Below are 18,924 nucleotides of genomic sequence, written 5' to 3'. Positions count from 1 at the left end.
AGAGACACATCCAAGTTAGACTTAAGTCTATAAGGGGTTTGGTGTCTGATCGGACTATTGCTATTGAGTTCATTGGAACTCAAGATAACATAGCTGATCCACTGACTAAAGGGCTTGAGCATGCTGTTGTCCTTAAGTCAAGGTTGGGGATGGGACTGATAACCCATCATGATTCATCTACAGCGGGAACCCAATACATCTGAGAGGAGATCCCTCAAAGTGTATTCAATGTGGTAAACAAGCTGTAAGGGTGGATCGGTAGTACCTTTAACTACAATATAGATACTTATGCATCTGAGTCTATCCCCTGCAAACCTAAAAGGTACTGACACTGCAAGTATAGCAAGAGTTTTTAGAACTCTGAATGGGGTCAAGTCATTTGACGAGATGGTTGCAGTACATCTCTGGAGATGCCCAGCTAAGCGAATGTAATTGTGAGGTCGCAATTAGAGGAAAGGGTTATTCCTTGAAACATTCGACGAACAGGATCGAGACACGACCATTAATGTCTCAAAGCCGTAGATCGGCACCATAGCCTTTGACCTGTCGTCGTCTATGGAGTGTGGTTACACCCAACGGATAGAGATTCAAGGTGAAACAATCCATCTATATCCGGTAGCCATCGAAGTAGGGGACTTAGGAGGGTTCAAACCCGGAAGGGTACCTACTCTGAAAAACAAGTCATGATGAGGACTAATATGCATATCTATATGGATTTGTGGGGGATTGTTAGAAAATGGAAAGTTTAAAGCATATTTTTTAATATGTTCTTGATGTAATTTCCGGGACATTTTCTTAGTGAAATCCATTGAGAAATAGAGTTGAATACAGTGGCTTGAAAGAGCTTGAAATGAGAATGTGATTCATTTAATCTGGACAAATGAATCTGGTCAGTATATCTGACAGATACAGATTCATTGAATCTGGACAAATGAATCTGGTCGGTATATCTGACAGATACAGATTCATTGAACCTGGACAAATGAATCTGGTCCGAATGTCTGACAGATACAGATTCATTGAACCTGGACAAATGAATCTGGTCAGAATGTTTGACAGATACAGATTCATTGAACCTGGACAAATGAATCTGGTCAGAATGTCTGACAGATACAGATTCATTGAACCTGGACAGATGAATCTGGACGGTGTGTTGGTGCCTTGGCCTCACTATAAATAGTGAGCCTCGACACTTGAGTTGTAGCACGGGAAAAACACAAACACCATTCTCATTCTTCTCTCTTACACTCTCACCATCTACTCCGATATATACACATATACATACTGTTCTCGGGCGAACTGAGGTGTTGATCGCTGTTGATCGTACTCGTGTCTGTGAGCGGTTCGGTCTGTGCTGTTTTATCCTGGGAGCGATATTGCGACTACCCATCACAGCGTAGTGGGGCAATAATCACTTCAAGAACAGTCTAGTCTTCATCGAAGGGCTAGGCGACTCAGCTGTTCTGTATACTAATTCTAGCGACGGTGTAAGGTGCGCCTTTCTCTTCTTTTCTTGTAATTTATCAGTCACTGATTATTGTATATACGATCTTCGTGCATGCTATATTGTTGTGGTTTCGTTGGCCTACACTTGTTTATATAATATAACTGCTCTATACATTGTTGCTGTGATTTTCACTGTGACTCCCAACATGGGGTTTGTGAGGTACTCTTTTTAAACCCTACTTTTTTTTAATTTCAAGATTGTTACATGTTTTTATATTTATTTGTTGATTTTGTGGGATTCTCTGTTTAGCCAAACAGGGCTTTGTTTTGTGTGATGTTATCATGATTGTATCAAGAATTAATTTACGTTGTTTATAGTGGAATTAAAAGTCTGGCTGGATGGAAATTGAAGAGTTTGTATGCATAAAGATTGGAATTTTTTATGTTATGTCTGCTGCTACTATGTCAAGCAATTTTTAAAAATTTCGAAGTTCTTTTGTTTCTTAGTTGTGCATTGTAATGTGCTCTTAATAGTTGATCTGTGTGAAAATTGTCTATAGTTGAAAATTGGATTTTTACTTGCTTTCCTTTCATCAAACGTTTCTTGCTCATTTCAGGAATATGTATATAATCGTCTTCAGTTCAGGTTAGTTTTGCGTTTTTTCTAGTAACATAAAAATTGTGGTTCACGTCTTTATTATTTGTTGGTCAGCTATTTTTTTTATGGCATTTAAGCTACTAGATATAACAAAAGGCTGATTAATGTTTGATAGCTGTTTTTGGATAAAATTTTAGCAAATATTAATTTGGCCGGAAAATTGTGGAATGCTGCAGTTATGGATGGTATTTCACATTTGTTCAAGGGTGGGTTTATCTTGCCCTTATTTACTTGCAAGGCTTTACGAGTAAGCAAATGGTGAATCCATGGAAGACTTATGTAAAGCTCTCTGCTGTGCTCATGGGTTCTCACGGTCTTACTAAAGGATCACTGGCTTTTCTCAACTACCCTGCACAACTCATGTTCAAATCCACAAAGGTGAGTGGCACAACTGATGCTTAAATTCTCTTCTATTGGATATTTGTAAGAATTCACATAATTGTCAGTCTCCTTGATAGATTGTTAAATTTACCATTTTACAGAAGCATTGTTTGTCATCTTGGTCTTTATTTATTCTCTTCAGTAGGTTAGTTAAAAGACACTATGCTGTAAAGATGGGAGGAAAGATATATAGAAATAATACATGTTATCCTTTTCTTATGCCAACTTCTTCAAGCTTTCTAGTGTGTTTTTTTTGACAAGGCGAGCGGGGTTTTAGATGGGATTAAAATCCTTGTGTATATGGACACGTGCCAAGTGAGACTTTAACCTCAAACCTCCACTGGAGGGAGAGGTGTAATTACTAACCTCCAACTGGAGGGAGGCCTGCAATAGCTTGTGAGTTGAGTACTACCCAGATAGTTTAGTAGTCTGGCAGTCTTAAGTTTAAGTTGTGACTTTGATATTTCAGGTTCTACCTGTGATGATAATGGGAGCCTTTATACCAGGGTTGAGACGGAAATACCCACTTCATGAATACATATCAGCAATACTTTTGGTAGTAGGACTGATTCTTTTCACTTTAGCCGATGCTCAGTCTTCCCCAAATTTCAGCATCATTGGTGTTATTATGGTGTCTGGTGCATTAGTTATGGATGCTTTTCTTGGAAATCTTCAAGAAGCTATATTTACCATGAATCCTGAAACAACACAGGTTAGATGCATGTGTTTTACTTCCTCTTTGCTTGTATAAATGTGATAAACCGGATGCATCAAATATTGTGTTTTTTTTTTAAATTCACACAGATGGAAATGCTCTTTTGCTCAACTGTTGTCGGTTTGCCTTTTCTCATTCCCCCAATGCTTTTAACCGGAGAACTGTTCAAGGCATGGACTTCCTGTTATCAGGTAAGAATTATGTTTCACTCCTTTTTCCGTCTTACGAGTTGCTCTGAGTGAACTTGAGTTAATACAGATTTTTAAACAACTGCAGCATCCCTATGTGTATGGCGTGTTGATTTTTGAGGCCATGGCAACCTTTATTGGCCAAGTATCTGTCCTTTCTCTCATTGCTATCTTCGGTGCTGCTACTACTGCTATGGTACATTCTTCTCACAATTCTTCACTATAACAGTTCGCAAAAATCTGTTAAGTTCATCACAAAACCCAAACAAAAGAGTAGAGAACTAGTCCAACTCAAATTGTTTTTTATTAATACTATATTACTATCCGACAAAATGTAACTTCTCCTGCCTTTTCGCTGTTGAAACTAGTATTTTGAAACGTTCCTTTATTGGATTAAGTTCTGAAATAGCAGTAGTTTTCTTGATTTCATTGTACTTGGGGGCTGTCAATTGAGCCAGGTCAAGGTTTTGGTCATTGAGTTTAAGTTATGGCCTTTTCGTATCGAATCAAGCTTGAAATTTGTTCTGCCTAGAAATATATTTGAGTTCGACCATGTATAAAAACAAATCAAGTTTAAACCTGTTGTAAACAATCAAGGCCAAGTCGAGTTCAAGCTAATCTGAATCTGCTCGGTTCAAATTGCACTTACTTGTACTATTTGCGATATGTTCATCTACTCACTGCTTCTTAGCGAGTAAACATTTATTTTTTCATCTTTTCAGTTACCTGCAAGAAATCAAATCCTAGGTCTATAACTAGCAGTTGAAGTTTTTCTTTGGAATACTATAATATATATTCACGGTCTATAGCATATCCGAAGTGATTCACTTTAATTTTTAAGTTAAAGGATGCAGCAGCATCTAAATATGGCATTTTAGCATACAAATAATACGCGTTTTTGACAAATTATGACATTTCTCTTCTTTTGTTGAACAGATAACAACAGCTAGAAAGGCAGTAACATTACTGTTATCATATATGATCTTTACAAAGCCCTTGACCGAACAACATGGAACTGGATTGATACTGATATCCATGGGGATCATACTTAAGATGCTTCCTTTGCAGGACAGTACTCCAACCAAGAGGTCTACAAGACCATCCATGGCTGCTATGGTTGAAATATCTTCTAATAGTGATAAAAGCATAGATGTAGTAGATAATGATGAAGAAGAACAAAGACCTTTAGTCTAACAGTCTGATCTGAACAACAGTGAATCGTCAGGTGATATTTGTCTATCTTTGATTCGTTTTTATGATTTTTATGTTAGTCGTAAATATTTAATGATTTGCTTATTAATTGAAATCAGCGTGCACATGGTACATGTCACTTTATTATCACAGTAACAACGTAATCAGAAGTAGTTTCTTAAACCTGTTGTTTGTAAAAGATGAAGTCTGATTTGTGCTATTTATAACTCTCAACTTTGATCTGCACAAGGAATATAAGGAATATACTGATACTTGCTCTAGCAGCAATATCATCCATCCTCCATCTCATTGCAAAGATAATGAGTAGGAGCCTGAAATGATTGAATCAAGCATGTTTAGTGCGTGCATATTTATACATAATATGCATCCTAAAGTAATCTGAGCATACAGATTTTGGTTGTTGGACAATAGAAAGCGTAAGGTATGTTACACTACCAGTGTCCCAGAGTGCAGCGCTTGTCCTACTTTTTTAGAGAAGTAAAGAGCCAGTTTGTAGATACAGTTTTTGCGGACGCCTCTTAGGAAGCTACAGAATCTTACAATCTTTTACTTGAACAAAACAAAAGATATTTGAGAATCTTAACATCTTATTTTTAAAGTAACATGCAAGTAGAAACAAGCTGTCTGAATCCGAAAAATGTTTCTTAAGATAGAGTTAAAACTTAAAATATGCTTGCTTCTTTACATTCCTAGCCTATAGTTAACTAAGCGGGATGTAATTGATGGTATGATTATCAGGTTTGTTTCGGTGGAAACATGTTGGTCATGACCTGGCCTAATCGAAACAAGTAGTAGTAGTATGGTTGTGGGTTGTGGTGTAATCGAGTATAGTATATCTACAAGAGCCATAACATTTCAACTGATCTATAGTGATTTATAGAGACAAGTCAGTAAAATCAAAAATGTTTATAATATATGGATAAGGGCAAGCATTGCAGCTGATTTTTTGCTTGGAGGAAGAGAGCATGTAGTGCCAATTAGCATCAAATGATGAAAACTCACTAGTTGTTTAGAATACTTCATTTTGACCCTTGAAACTTTGGCTTGTGTTTTGTGAATACTATCATAGTATCATGTACTGTCAATTCGGTCCCCATCTTGGTTTCCTTACAAAATTCTGTTAGATGCATAGTGGGATTAATAATAATAATCTGCGCACTAGTAGTCTGTTCTCCTTGCACTGAATTGTATTTTATATTCAAAGCTTGAGGTAGACTAATTTTTAATCATATTAATTGTATTTAGGGATATGCTAAAATGAAATTATCTTCAAAATTATATTTTTGGTGCATTATTTCAAAATAAATTTGAAAAAAGATATAAATATTATTTTACCCCAAAAAAATACTATCATACTGAGAAGTCAGAGCTGACGCTAAATGCTAAGTTTGGTTTAAAAAATTAGAATTTTAAAAAATATGGTTCGACACATTTTTCTTCAGAATAACATTATGTAATAATTAATACAAGTGTACATAATTTGATAAAATTACAAATTAAAGAAAAACAATTTCCCAACTATTTGCATTATAAGCCAAGAAATATCTAGATATATAACCTTATTACTGTATTGAATGCAATTCTCTTGTCAAAGAGGAGTGTGAAAATTTTGACTCAGCAGGCATGTAGTCTAATAAAATAATTACAAACAAATTTCAACCGAAAATATCTGATATTTGCACGAGAAAAACGATTTCAGTAGGGTGTAAATTGAATTTTTTATCATGTTAAATATATATTTTTAATATTTGAGAGGGTGCCGGATGTGATGGAATAGCACACAACTGGTGACCTAGTTTCTTAGCCCGCTAATTACAACTTCATATGGATGATATTTTGAGTTGCATGTTTTTTCTGTGCATTGACTTCACTTTAACATGGCTTTACCCCAAAAATCAGCACCAGACATCACATTTAACGTTTGATTTAATATCAGTTTCTCTTCCATCTTTGCTATCCAAAAATGTAAGATGCTCGGAAACAGAGTGTATTATCACTTAATTAATAGCAGAGTATCATTTAATTCATATACAAAATTATAAATTATTGTTATGTATACTGTATAACCACTATAAATGATATTCAATCCAAATTTGAAAATTGGAGGACTGCAGACTGCAGTGTGGACAATGAGGATGAATAAACGTTGAAACTCTTTTGGTAGCAGTTAGCACCTATCATTTTAAGCTCGGTAATCTACTAATAGATTTGAGGTCCCCGTATGATAAATTCTCAACGACCCCTTCAAAGCACTGTGATTATCAATTTTCAAAAAGTGGGCTGTAAATGAGTTGATACGCTCGATAACCGTTAGGTGTTCGGTTCGAAAAAACCCGGTTCGAACTCGGTTTGATTCATAAACGAGTCGATTTTGAGCACACTTTTAAGGTTCGTTTTATAAACGAGCTGAACTTGAGCACAGTAGAGTTCGACTCGATAGTTCGCGAACAAGTTCGAATTATGAGTCCGTGAACTTGGCTCGTGACCATAGTTCGTGAACTAGCTCGTGAACATGGTTCGTGAACTCTGCCCATGAACATGGTTCGTGAACCTGGGTCGTGATTTTGGATTAAGGATGTGGCAATTTCATTAATGAATGATTTATTATGAATTTATGATTCCTTAAAATATAAATTAAAATATTGTTATAATTTTAATTTATTTTTTTAATTAAATTAAATAACAAACAAGCCCGTAAATAAATTTATGAGCATAAGCTAGCTCGTGAGCAAAGTTTATTAAACAAGCTCGTAAACAAAATTAATGAGCGGTTGGTGAGCAAAAATTCGTGAGACATGTTCGTGAGCGTAAGTTAATAAGCGGTTCGCGAATCGCGAGCAATAGCTTGTGAGACAGCTCGTGAGACATGTTCGTGAGCGGTTCGAGAGCCGTTCGTGAACAGAGTTATTTCTTAATGAGTCGATCCTCAAACAATATTTTTGGCTCGATCCAAACTCGAGTTCGAGTTCGCTAATTTTTTAACAAACGATACACGGGCACTCTAGAGTTCGGCTCGGCTCGACTCATTTACACCCCTAGTCCCCACCTTATATCTGCAACAGTCAAGATACAGGTATACACTTATAGCTTATAACTTTAGATGTATCTATTCTACTAAATATTCGGAATGCGTCATGGTCGAACTTAACATATGGCACAACAGAGGAAACTCTTAAGCAGCTGAGTTATCCAACCGTGCTTGGATACAAGTATATACAAAATATTTTTTTCATTATAAAATACAGGTTATGTGATATTTTGGCACGTATTGTTAAGTCATTTGATCGCAGAGTTAAAATTATAACTTTAAAAATTATGAAAATAATAATTTTAATCATGAGATTAAAAGAAGAAAAATCTAACAAACTTATATCTCAGAGAGTCCGCAACTACGCATCCATAAACGCCCCCAAATGCCATAATTTTTTATACAGAAAACACACAAAGACAAAAGTGTTAGAAAGTTGAAACCTCCACACACACAAGTCGTTTTTGGCAGTTAGATCCCACAGTGGATGCTGACTAACGTGGCCCCTGAAACAAAACTGTTACAGACTCACATTCTTCTCGCAACTTCAGCTTTACAAACACATTTAATCCCCCATGTCTCTATAAATACACCCCTCTCTCTCTCTCCATACACTCACACACACATTCATTTCTCTCTCTCCCTTCCCATCTCTCCCACAAGATGAAGTTCCAGAGCGGAGCTGACACCACAGCCTCATGGTACTCCATCTACATAGTCATCGTCACCCTTCTTCTCGTCAGTTCCATCGACGGCGACTTGTTCATGGAGGATCACGGTGGCGCCGTCAACGCTTCTGATCAGCTGATCCCCATCGGCAGACTTTGCGACGAAATCTACGTGGTCGGAGAGGGAGAAACGTTGCATACTATAAGTGACAAATGCAAGGACCCTTTTATTGTGGAGCAGAATCCGCATATTCAGGACCCTGATGATGTTTTTCCAGGGCTTGTTATCAAGATTACTCCCAGGCCTTGAAGCCTTGCAGTTTCGACTTGTTTAGTAAGAGCCTGAGAGCTATATGTATACAGTTTTATTTTCATATGCCTAGAGATTAATTTCTCTTGCAATCGTCAATGTGTATAGATGCAATTCTATATATGTATCTGACGGATTGATTAGTCGTGTATCTATGTTTATCATTATCAAGTGATTTTCTCCTTTTTATAACTCTTTTTTTCATACCGGATCTCGTCAGAATTTCGAAGTTAAATAATTTTACTGAGTGAGAGCATATTTTAAAGGTGATTCTGAAGATTGCAGGGCTCGAAAAAGATTGTTGAACGAAAAAATGAAGTGACATCTTAGCGACTTATGTTTGTATCTTGAAAATGGGGTGGAATCAGTTAGATTTTTGGTAGCGCTTGGTTGTTTTTTCCAGCTTTGCGTCCCTGATTAATTTTGTAGATGAACGTGTTTAAAACGTTACAGGCGTGTAACCACCTACTTGTGTTTTTACTTGGATATGGCGTCGATGTGTGCATTAGGATTGTGGATGTATTCGGAAATCTATCCGTTTTCTTCCGTCTTTTCCTACTTTTTGACGGGAATTTATGTACTCCATGGGCTAATGGGGCTGAAAACATGGGCAATTCCATACGCTGGGACTCATCACGCATCAATGCAGAGATTGAGCCCAAGTTTAATGTATTTACAACCTGTTTCATTGCAATCTCCTGGGCCTCGGAAAAATTGAGAATCCCAAGTCTCAACCCAAATAAAATGGGTATTAAGAGTAAAAGTGCCCTAAATAGATGTCATAATATCCTAATTTATTATTTTTGAGGTACAATTATACATATCCTAACTGCCTAAACTATTTATATCAATAAAAAACTTAGCTTTGTCTCATTTTAACACATCTCTCTTTCTTCCTCCTTTTCATTTTTCTTCAACAATAATTCAAATATATTACTATTTTAATAATAAAGTAGATAATAAAATATATTGTTGAAGTTAATATCTTGAAATGATGTCCTAAGTCACCACCACGATATTTTTTATTTTATTTATAAAACACCTGTGACATTGTTCGACCGGATGTGCAGAAGATATCTTATTATCTGCCTTATTATTTCGCAAATATATCTTTTGATGATGAGCTTGTTTACCCGTCAAGAGTCCATCTACATTTGGGCTTTTACGGCCCGGTTTTTCTCGGCCCGAATGTGTGTCACACACGCCTTGGACGTCCGAAGAGGACACGTGGATAGCCGTCCCATTTTGACCACTTAAAAAATGAATAAAACACACGTGTCACAACCTCAGCATGCATGGTTACCACAATGCACCGCACTGCACTTTTTGCTAGCTCAATAATAATATTCTTCACCGATCGATCCAACAACAAAATCTATTTTGCAAAGTAAAAACATACACTATGGATAAAAACAGCAGCGACGACGGCGCCACCAGTACTAATGCCACCACCCCTTTGCTCCGATCAGTGGTGGTGACAAATGGAGCAGACAATAGTATCCAAGATGAAGATGAGGAACGACGTCGTCCCACAAAGCCATGGCAGGGGGAGTTTGCTAAGAGTATAATATATGCGGGTCTTGATGCCATTGTCACTTCTTTCTCTCTTATTTCATCTATCTCCGCCGGTCGTCTCTCCTCCGGTCAGTTTCCGACTTCCATAATATCTTTTAATTTCTTGCGCGCATTTAGAATATTATCATTGTATTTTGCAATATTCCATATAATTAATGTAGCTAGATTGTATTTTGTAAAAAATTTGGCAAGTGATGAGTTGTAACATGGTTTGGGCTCAACACGGATGGATTTAGGAGTAATTACTTTTGGGGGAAGTAAACTTTCGGAAATTTGCACTTGTATGTTTTCAAATTTTCTAGGACACTTCTATAACTTTGAAAATTTTAGAATTGTGAAAAAATATAAAATGGAATTTTAATTTTAGGTGGACATATGTTCACCGTGCCTCTTACTGGATCCCGGGTGCATGGATGTTGATGTATTTTAAGAGGGAATGGTGATGTATTATGAGAGGCCTCTAATTCGATTCGAGATAATGTGTTAAGGCTATATAAGAGAGGTGGATGTGGTTCCATTAGGTGTTTATAATTATAGCTGTAACTTAAGCTGCTTTGGAGAAAAAATGGTTTATTATTTTTCATTCTTTGTTTTTTAGGGATTGAAAGTTTATGAATGCTTAACAGATCAGGTGTAAAGAGCACAGAAAGAAAAGTCGCTTGCTTTTTATTCCTTGTTCAGTAAACCCAATTGAACCTGCAATTTGACCCAGGGGTTTTAATATTTCTGTCAGTAAGTCTACTGCATTGAGTTGAGCACCCTGTAAGATGAATTTTCTGCCTTTCTGCAGTGGATGTGTTAGTTTTAGGATTTGCAAATTTGGTGGCTGATGGAATATCCATGGGGTTTGGCGATTTCGTATCAACCAGCACAGAGAAGGATGTGGCGGCCAAGGAGAGATCGGTAATTGAATGGGAGGTGACAAATCATCGAACGCCACAGAAACAGGATCTACTCCGCCAGTACCAAGCTCTTGGCATGGCCGAGGAGGATGCAACACTGGTAATCTTTACCTACTAAAAAAAACTAATTAGAACCTTTGATTTGAAATGACCACTAGCTACATGTTCATATATCACCGGAATCTAGTGTATGACCAGAGACTTATTACAGGCACCTGCACGTTTAAAGTGTTCAATTCTGAAGTTTATTGCTTTCTCTCTGTTTCACATGCTTTCTCATCTTCTTATTGTTGCCACATTGTGTGATTCATTCTTACTCCGTGTAATAAAGGTAGTGAATCTTCTGGCAAAGTACAAGAACATATTAGTGGATGAGAAGATGTCAACAGAAAAAAGAATTCTACCACCAGACGAATCCGAGAAGCCCTGGAAGAATGGTCTAGTCACCTTCGTCGCCTTCCTAGTATTTGGCAGCGCACCTCTTCTTGGCTTCATCATTCTTATGCCCTTCACAGACAACGATACACACAAGTTCATCGGTGCCTGCATAATGTCTGCCATCGCCCTCGTACTTCTAGGCATCGCCAAGGCTAAGATTGCGGGTCAGAGTTACTTGCCGTCTGCAATACTCACACTCCTAAATGGTGCAATCGCCGGTGGTGTTGCCTACCTTATTGGATGGACACTTAAAAATGTAGCAGGATTGGAAGATTAAGGGTATCCACTTATTATAATTGCTGCTTTAGAACATGTTGTACTTTTGTATGGCCATGTAAAGATACAAAATGCTGGATGATAGAGCACTGTCCTAGGCACTTCCCCTTTGATTAGTAGCTAGCCTTGATAAACTATGTAAAGTACTGAGAACAAAGTAAGAAGCCGCCAGAGATTTTGCTATCCCAGTATCCCACCACTTTTTGGACAAGTTTTGTCACTTTAATTGCTATGATTATAACGATCCAAAACTTTGCTTGGGAAGAAGTTAGTCTATTTGTGTGAATTTTTTCCCACTGGTTTAACTCCATTTTAATTTGTGATTAAATTTATCTTCTTATAATCACATATATATGCATCCTATCTTGGAACAATTCTAATCAAAAGTGAAGCTTATAGAGTATATTTGTCCAACTATTATAAATCCTATAATCGATTTATTTATATTTTATAATAATTTGAAATAATATTGTGTTATATTTAAAATATACCCAATCAATATAATACCGTTAAAATAAAACGTGCAAGCAAATTTTTATAATGAATAATTATAGTCACCACATTGAAAATACTATTATAATTTTTTTGATGCACATCATTTATAATATTTGTTATTATATTATATATATTTTAATATTTAACCAACTTTATTGTAGAGAAAGTATGTATATTAAGAATAATATATATTTTTTAACTAAAACATATTTTTAAATAATTAATAAACTTGTTTGAGTTGGTATATTTTTATTGAATGTGTTAAATAAAAATGACTAGTTTAAAATTAGGTTAAGTTTATTCACTCTATTGTGGTTTTTTTTTTTTTTACAGACATTCTATTGTGGTTTAATTATTATAAAACTATCTATTAAATTGAGTTAGTATATGTTTTGCGACAATTATGACGAAGTATGAGCTAGTTTCTCACAGACGTCAATCCTCTATACCGTAAATGATTAAATTGAGATTCAGTTCTGTTTGGTTAACAAAAAAAATAAATTTACGTTCGGTTGGTAAAAACAAAATTACGCCGAGTCAAATTAAAATCCACCTTGTGTCTTTACAAGTTCAGATCTCTCTCTCTCTCTCCCCCAACTTAGACATCACAAAGCAAAGAATCACCCTCCAATCTCTCTCTCTCTCTCATGGCAGAAACAGAAAACACATTAGAAGGGTCAGTAGAGAACATACTAGAGCAAGACACCCTCAAGTGGATATTCGTAGGAGGCAAAGGGGGTGTTGGCAAGACAACATGTAGCTCAATCATATCTATTCTTCTCTCCAGGGTCAGGTCCTCTGTTTTGATTATCTCTACTGACCCTGCTCATAATCTCAGTGATGCCTTTCAACAGAGATTTACTAAAACCCCTTCTCTTGTTAATGGCTTCACCAATTTATATGCCATGGTATGTTTTCTATATACTCTTTAAAATTTTCAATTACCTCTATAATCCTGTTCTTATTAAATTTTTATTGGGTTCTTTCAGTTTGATTCGCCTGCTTAAGTTGGGGGGTTTAGTTCTTTTGTTGGTGGGTTTTGAATCTTGGGTTGTGATGAGCCTTATGTTCTTGTTACTTTTGGGAATTTTTGTGAAGCTGATATTGAGTGATAGCCCTGCTCGTAATTTAGACTTGTTGGTAGATTTTGATGCGTTTATAAATCAAGTGCTTTTCATGGTAGATTTAAATCAGAGTTATGTGTATGATACATATATTTGCATTTGCGCACGATTACTGGTGATGTTATTGTTTGTCTTCTTCAAGTTCTAGTTAACATGTGAGGTGTTGGGGTTTAAACTTTATTGTTAGTGAATTAAAGTGATAACACTGCTTTTAATATATGCTTCTTGTGTTGATCAAAGTTTAAATAGGTTAGTGATCTTTGTAGCTTCTATCTAGGCAGCAGGCCTAGGTAACGTGGTATATGATACATTGTATGAGTTTCTATACAGGATGAATTGGAACTTAACTGATTAACTCAAAATATCTGATCAACTTTATGTTCAGTTTGCTAAATCTAGAATAAGGTATACTCATGCTGCTACCTTTTGAATTCACAGATGAATAAATTTGTGTTTCATATGCATGCCACATTTGTTAGGTTTAGCATAATGCAAGGGGATTAGGATGAGACAGTAGAAGTAATTATTACAAAAACAAATTATATGATGTATTTATGTTCATAAGTTCTGCAAGCTCTAATTTGGTCAATGCTTTGTCAGTTGTGTAATCCTAAATATTTATTGTAATACATTGGTAAATTAGAAATTTTAGGTTTTTTTGCTATTAGATTATTCCAGTCTTGGTAGTACGTATATGATCCCATGGTTGGCCTTTTGTAGGAGGTAGATCCCACTGTGGAGCATGAGGACGCAGTGGGTACTGATGGGATGGATGGTTTTATATCTGACTTATCAAATGCCATTCCTGGTATTGATGAGGCTATGAGCTTTGCTGAGATGCTGAAGTAAGGACCATCCTCCAGCTTATTTGACATTAATGATTAAGAGTTTATGTGATATATCTTCTGTGCAGGCAGTAATGTAGTCTCATTTGTAGCTAAAACATAAAAGAATATACTTGCCATTTTTTTGGTAGAAAGCTTAATAATTAAGCCTCAACAAATATGTAACAAGTTTACACCAAAAGTGTGTGGACTGCTTAGAATGAGAAATATCTGTTTCTATTCCAGGATATGTATACATGTACACAACAAGAGCTGCATAGTCAGTAGAAGCACCCGTCTACATTATCAAATCCTTACATATAGTATAAATTTTCCTCATCTATTTCATATCGTTCCATATTATTTGTAATAATTTGTCAATATTTGTCACCCCTAAAAATGTTTTTTTAGGATCATCTTATTCTTTACTTGTGTATACATGCCCATGAGTAAAATCATATATCTTTTGTCCTAAGCAGTACACAAATTTGGTTTAAAACTGTTGCATATTTGCAAGTTTAATGCTTATTTATATAGCCTCCTAAACTTTTAGTTATCCTGGTTTTCTTTAAGTTTATGACTAGCATATCTCTGATCTAAAACATAATGTACATTTCTTTCCATATGAATACCCCTCTCATACAATCTTCTTCATGTACTTACATACTTTATAAATACTTTTTGTAGATTGGTGCAAACAATGGACTACTCTGTTATAGTGTTTGATACAGCTCCCACTGGGCATACACTTCGGCTTTTGCAATTTCCTTCAACATTGGAAAAAGGTCTTGGGAAAATTATGAGCTTGAAGAATAAATTTGGAGGGATGTTGGGTCAGGTTTGTTATTAAGTAAAAAAAGATATATAGTTTTTCCTTTTAGAGAAAAAATTAATCGGTAATATTCATGTTGGCTTTGGCTTTAATATATATTATGCCATGGGTTAAGCTTAGTGTCCTCTGTATTTGACTATAATGCAGTTGAACCTCTTCACCTCAATAGCCTGGGGCTGTTAAATTTCAATTATTATCGAGGATAAAAATACATTGTCTCTATTATGTTTGGGATGAATGTAGATAATTTGAATATGAATATATGACAGTACAGTATTAATTTATTGAGCTTCCACTGTATACTATATGATTTAATACCATCTTTATCTTTTGGCATACGCAAATGCTTTACATATTTTGCATCTTAATTAGCTGTTGCACTTGAACTTTGCAATATCATTCTTTATCTGGCTATATGTACTATTCTTTATCCAGCTATATGTTCCAAGATCACATATCCATTTTTTGGGACTTGAGGAAATTTTTTAGTATAGTCCAACTATGTGCGTTTGTTCCTTACAATCGCATATTGCTCGAATATGTGGAGACGCATGTAATTCTTGGCTTTACTGGAAGCCACTAATGTTTTTTTTTTACTAATCTAGAAGTAAACCACCATATGACAGATTCTGTTAACTGTATTTCTGTTTTTGATGGCTGTAGAGTTGCATTCTTTTGCTTGTTTTTGTAGTTGCTTTTTTTTTTCCCTTTGAGTTCCCTAAACAGCCAAATTACATGCCTAGCTTTAGTCTATCATCTCTTTTCATTTTATAATTAAAATGAAAAAAAAAGTGCTTTTACAAAATTTTGGTGCCAAGAAAACTATGGCGCTATAACAAACAAATGGTAGAGTGTAGGGAGTAGAACACGGGAATTGTATTTGCTATATACGGATTCATATATGATACATGCATAATGCATTGATAGTTGTTTACTCTTCGGCATTTTTCTTGTGCCTTCTGCTGATAATATCTCTATTATTAATTTGTCTCGTAATGTAATGTATCACTTGTGGTATTTATATGGCAGATGACTCGTCTCTTCGGCCTTGGTGATGAATTCGGTGAGGATGCAATCCTAGGAAAGATTGAGGGTATGAAGGATATAATTGAACAAGTGAACAAACAATTTAAGGATCCAGTAAGATATTCTTATATTCTCTGAGAATAGTGCTTATTAATGGAAGGAAACGACTACATCAATTTTATTTAATTTTTCTAGATCAGCTACATCAATTTTATTATAACCCAACTAAACTTTTTTCAGTAAGCATTTGTCTGAATCTGACTTGAGCATCCACTGCTCCAAAATTTATCATTTAGATTTTGCAATTGTCAGTAATTCTTCTGGTAAAGAGACTTAACTGAAAATGTTTTTAATACAAGACTCGATAATTTCTCTTTTTATTTTGGTACACCATTTTTTTGTATAATTTCTTTTGCATTATCGTTTGATCTGTCAAATTGAGGCCAATTTTCTTGTTTAACAGGATATGACAACTTTTGTTTGCGTATGCATCCCGGAGTTCCTCTCCCTATATGAAACAGAAAGACTGGTGCAGGAACTCAATAAATTTGAGATAGATACACATAATATTATCATCAATCAAGTACTTTTTGATGACGAAGGTATTGCTTGAGTAGAATTTGAAGTCATCTCTAGATCAGTTTATGGTTGCATAGAACAAAACTAACCACTTTTAGGACACTTGCAATTGTAGTTGTTGAATCGAAGTTGCTCAAAGCTAGAATGAAGATGCAACAAAAGTACCTTGATCAGTTCTACATGTTATACGAAGACTTCCATATCACTAAGTTGCCTTTGCGGCCAGAAGAGGTATACTAGGTTCATGGCTTCGGCTACTTGCATATAGAGTATATTGTATAAACATAATAAGCAGATCATGTTATCCACATCTTTGTTTATACCTTGGGAATGTTATACTTGAACAGAACACTATGTAAAAGTATTTGTAAACTATTGCATGATAAAATCACATGAGTAGGACTGTACGAGTTGCATTTTTGACCACACAACAGGGTATTGAACAATCCCTTACGAGGTTAATTCTTCTGAATTCTGATGGAGCCATTTTATCTTATACAGTGGGGTATTTTTTTGTTTCTGTGGGCCTGCATATCCTCTCACATTCATTTTTGATGTTGCTAGATTCCACCTTTTCTGATTTATAAGCGTTTTTTGTAGGTTTGTGGAGTTGAAGCTCTGACTGATTTTTCTAAGAATTTTTTAACGCCACACAAACCTGCCATCACCCGGGGTACCATAGAAGAGCTGGAACTGAAAATATCAACTCTGGCACAGCAGTTGAAAGATGCTGAAGCCGAACTAGAAAGACTAAGGAAAGGGAAAACAAAGGCATGATTAGCATGAAAGTCACCTCCATCTTTTCATGCACCGATAAACATAGTTTGCAGAAAATTAGCTTTCCCCGGATTGCGGAAGATGTATAATTTGTTTCAGTTATGAGGAATAATTTTTATTAAAAGGCAAAGCTTTTATACAATTTAGATTACACAATAATTTGAGTTTGCTTATGGTCAATAGAATGGTATAATGTTAGTCATGCCAATTGTGTGATCTCTAGTGCTCAAGAATTATCATATAGCCATGTACACTTAAATGCTACTATGTAGTTTCATATACTGCTTTTCTATTATCATGGAGGTAAGAAGAAACTGTAAAACCAGCAATATAAATATACCAAGAAGATCAAAATGTAGGCTTTCAATGGCTGAAGTTTTCACAATTTCAATTATTATGGAGGTATAGGGCTGTAACTCGAGCCGAGCCGAGCCGGCTCGGTTAACTAATCGAGTCTAACTCTTTGCCCGAACTCAACTCGGTTCATTTCACGAGTCGAGTCGAGCCGGCTCATTTAGCTAAACGAGTCGGTTTTAACGAGTCGAGCGAGCCAGCTCGTATAGTTTTACACTTAATCGAGTCCAAACCTTTATCCGAACTCGGCTCGTTTAATTTCACGAGTCGAGTCGAGCCCGCTCGTTTAATGGCTCTATGGAGGTAGGATCATAAAATAAATGGCTCTTTCATCTTTAAGCCTCGGACAGGTCCGGTGTAATGCTATGTGAATCATGGATGCACCAACACTTAATAAATTATACATGACCGCAGATAAATTAAGATTTACAAGTAAGAGTATTTTACATTTTACACAAACCAGTCGAGAAAAGTAAAAATCTGCTTCTTATGAAAAAAAATCATAATCACGATTGACCAAACATGTACTCCCTCCGTTCCACCAGATTCTTTACAGTTTCCTTATTTGGCCGTCCCACCCATTTCTTTACATTACAAAACTTTCCTAAAATAGTTAATGGGTCCCACTACTTTCCCACTTTTTCTTCCTTTTCACACTACTTTTACCCCCACTATCTCTCTTTTATATATTAAAAATCAGTGGGTCCCACCACTTCACCCACTTTTCTTTCTATTTTCTACTACTTTATACATATTTCTTAATCTCCGTGCCCAAACCCAATTCTTTATTTTCTACTACTTTATACATATTTCTTAATCTCCGTGCCCAAACCCAATGTAAAGAATTGGGTGGGACGGGGGAGTACATAATAATAAGTTTAAATTATATTAAATTAGTTCAAATGTTTATAATTTTTCAAACCAAATCAAATTTCAAATAAATTTTTAGAATTCTGAATACACCGAAATTTCGATTTACTTTTAAGAATCCATAAATGATACTCCCTCCGTCCCTATTTATCTGTCCACTTTGGAAGTGATAATTTGTCCCTATTTATCTGTCCATTTATACTTTCAAAACTAATTTAATGATAGTTTTTCAAATATATGTCCATA

At 35.6% G+C, this 18,924-nt stretch overlaps 4 protein-coding genes across 5 annotated transcripts; all 4 read left to right on the top strand.

Annotated features, from left to right (window-relative positions):
• The first annotated feature begins 1,654 nt into the window (after positions 1-1,654).
• Positions 1,655-4,706, top strand: LOC108206473 (UDP-galactose/UDP-glucose transporter 4). 2 transcript variants are annotated; one of them, XM_064087784.1, is made up of 7 exons: positions 1,655-1,666; positions 2,064-2,092; positions 2,281-2,482; positions 2,955-3,197; positions 3,290-3,391; positions 3,477-3,584; positions 4,325-4,706. In XM_064087784.1, the coding sequence occupies exons 3-7, from the start codon at positions 2,360-2,362 to the stop codon at positions 4,580-4,582; spliced, it is 834 nt and encodes a 277-aa protein (XP_063943854.1). In that variant the 5' UTR covers positions 1,655-1,666; positions 2,064-2,092; positions 2,281-2,359; the 3' UTR covers positions 4,583-4,706. The 2 variants fall into 2 exon arrangements, with proteins under 2 accessions (XP_063943854.1, XP_063943855.1); XM_064087785.1 differs by lacking the exons at positions 1,655-1,666; positions 2,064-2,092; positions 2,281-2,482 and adding an exon at positions 2,489-2,881.
• Positions 4,707-8,291: 3,585 nt separating this feature from the next.
• On the top strand, positions 8,292-8,606 carry LOC135150545 (uncharacterized). Its single transcript, XM_064086907.1, has one exon. The coding sequence runs from the start codon at positions 8,292-8,294 to the stop codon at positions 8,604-8,606; it is 315 nt and encodes a 104-aa protein (XP_063942977.1).
• Positions 8,607-9,550: 944 nt separating this feature from the next.
• LOC108208565 (uncharacterized) lies at positions 9,551-12,059 on the top strand. The gene is made up of 3 exons (XM_017379095.2): positions 9,551-10,249; positions 10,972-11,183; positions 11,415-12,059. Exons 1-3 carry the CDS (start codon positions 10,009-10,011, stop codon positions 11,796-11,798), a joined length of 837 nt encoding a protein of 278 aa, XP_017234584.1. The 5' UTR covers positions 9,551-10,008; the 3' UTR covers positions 11,799-12,059.
• A 767-nt stretch (positions 12,060-12,826) lies between these two features.
• LOC108205692 (ATPase GET3A-like) lies at positions 12,827-17,656 on the top strand. The gene is made up of 7 exons (XM_017375711.2): positions 12,827-13,200; positions 14,137-14,261; positions 14,928-15,078; positions 16,102-16,212; positions 16,562-16,700; positions 16,793-16,908; positions 17,278-17,656. Exons 1-7 carry the CDS (start codon positions 12,940-12,942, stop codon positions 17,452-17,454), a joined length of 1,080 nt encoding a protein of 359 aa, XP_017231200.1. The 5' UTR covers positions 12,827-12,939; the 3' UTR covers positions 17,455-17,656.
• Positions 17,657-18,924: the final 1,268 nt, after the last annotated feature.

This window comes from Daucus carota, chromosome 2, assembly GCF_001625215.2.
Source record: "Daucus carota subsp. sativus chromosome 2, DH1 v3.0, whole genome shotgun sequence".
Taxonomy (NCBI): Eukaryota; Viridiplantae; Streptophyta; class Magnoliopsida; order Apiales; family Apiaceae; genus Daucus; species Daucus carota.
This window is presented reverse-complemented; position numbering and strand designations above follow the sequence as displayed.

Coding starts and splice junctions, on each gene's coding strand:
- LOC108208565 (XM_017379095.2), top strand. CDS start 10,009: ATGGATAAAAACAGCAGCGACGACGGCGCCACCAGTACTAATGCCACC. Junction 10,250..10,971: donor CGCCGGTCGTCTCTCCTCCG/GTCAGTTTCCGA, acceptor GCCTTTCTGCAG/TGGATGTGTTAGTTTTAGGA. Junction 11,184..11,414: donor CCGAGGAGGATGCAACACTG/GTAATCTTTACC, acceptor CGTGTAATAAAG/GTAGTGAATCTTCTGGCAAA.
- LOC108206473 (XM_064087784.1), top strand. CDS start 2,360: ATGGTGAATCCATGGAAGACTTATGTAAAGCTCTCTGCTGTGCTCATG. Junction 3,198..3,289: donor TGAATCCTGAAACAACACAG/GTTAGATGCATG, acceptor AAATTCACACAG/ATGGAAATGCTCTTTTGCTC. Junction 3,585..4,324: donor GTGCTGCTACTACTGCTATG/GTACATTCTTCT, acceptor TTTGTTGAACAG/ATAACAACAGCTAGAAAGGC.
- LOC135150545 (XM_064086907.1), top strand. CDS start 8,292: ATGAAGTTCCAGAGCGGAGCTGACACCACAGCCTCATGGTACTCCATC.
- LOC108205692 (XM_017375711.2), top strand. CDS start 12,940: ATGGCAGAAACAGAAAACACATTAGAAGGGTCAGTAGAGAACATACTA. Junction 16,213..16,561: donor ACAAACAATTTAAGGATCCA/GTAAGATATTCT, acceptor CTTGTTTAACAG/GATATGACAACTTTTGTTTG. Junction 16,701..16,792: donor AGTACTTTTTGATGACGAAG/GTATTGCTTGAG, acceptor TTGCAATTGTAG/TTGTTGAATCGAAGTTGCTC.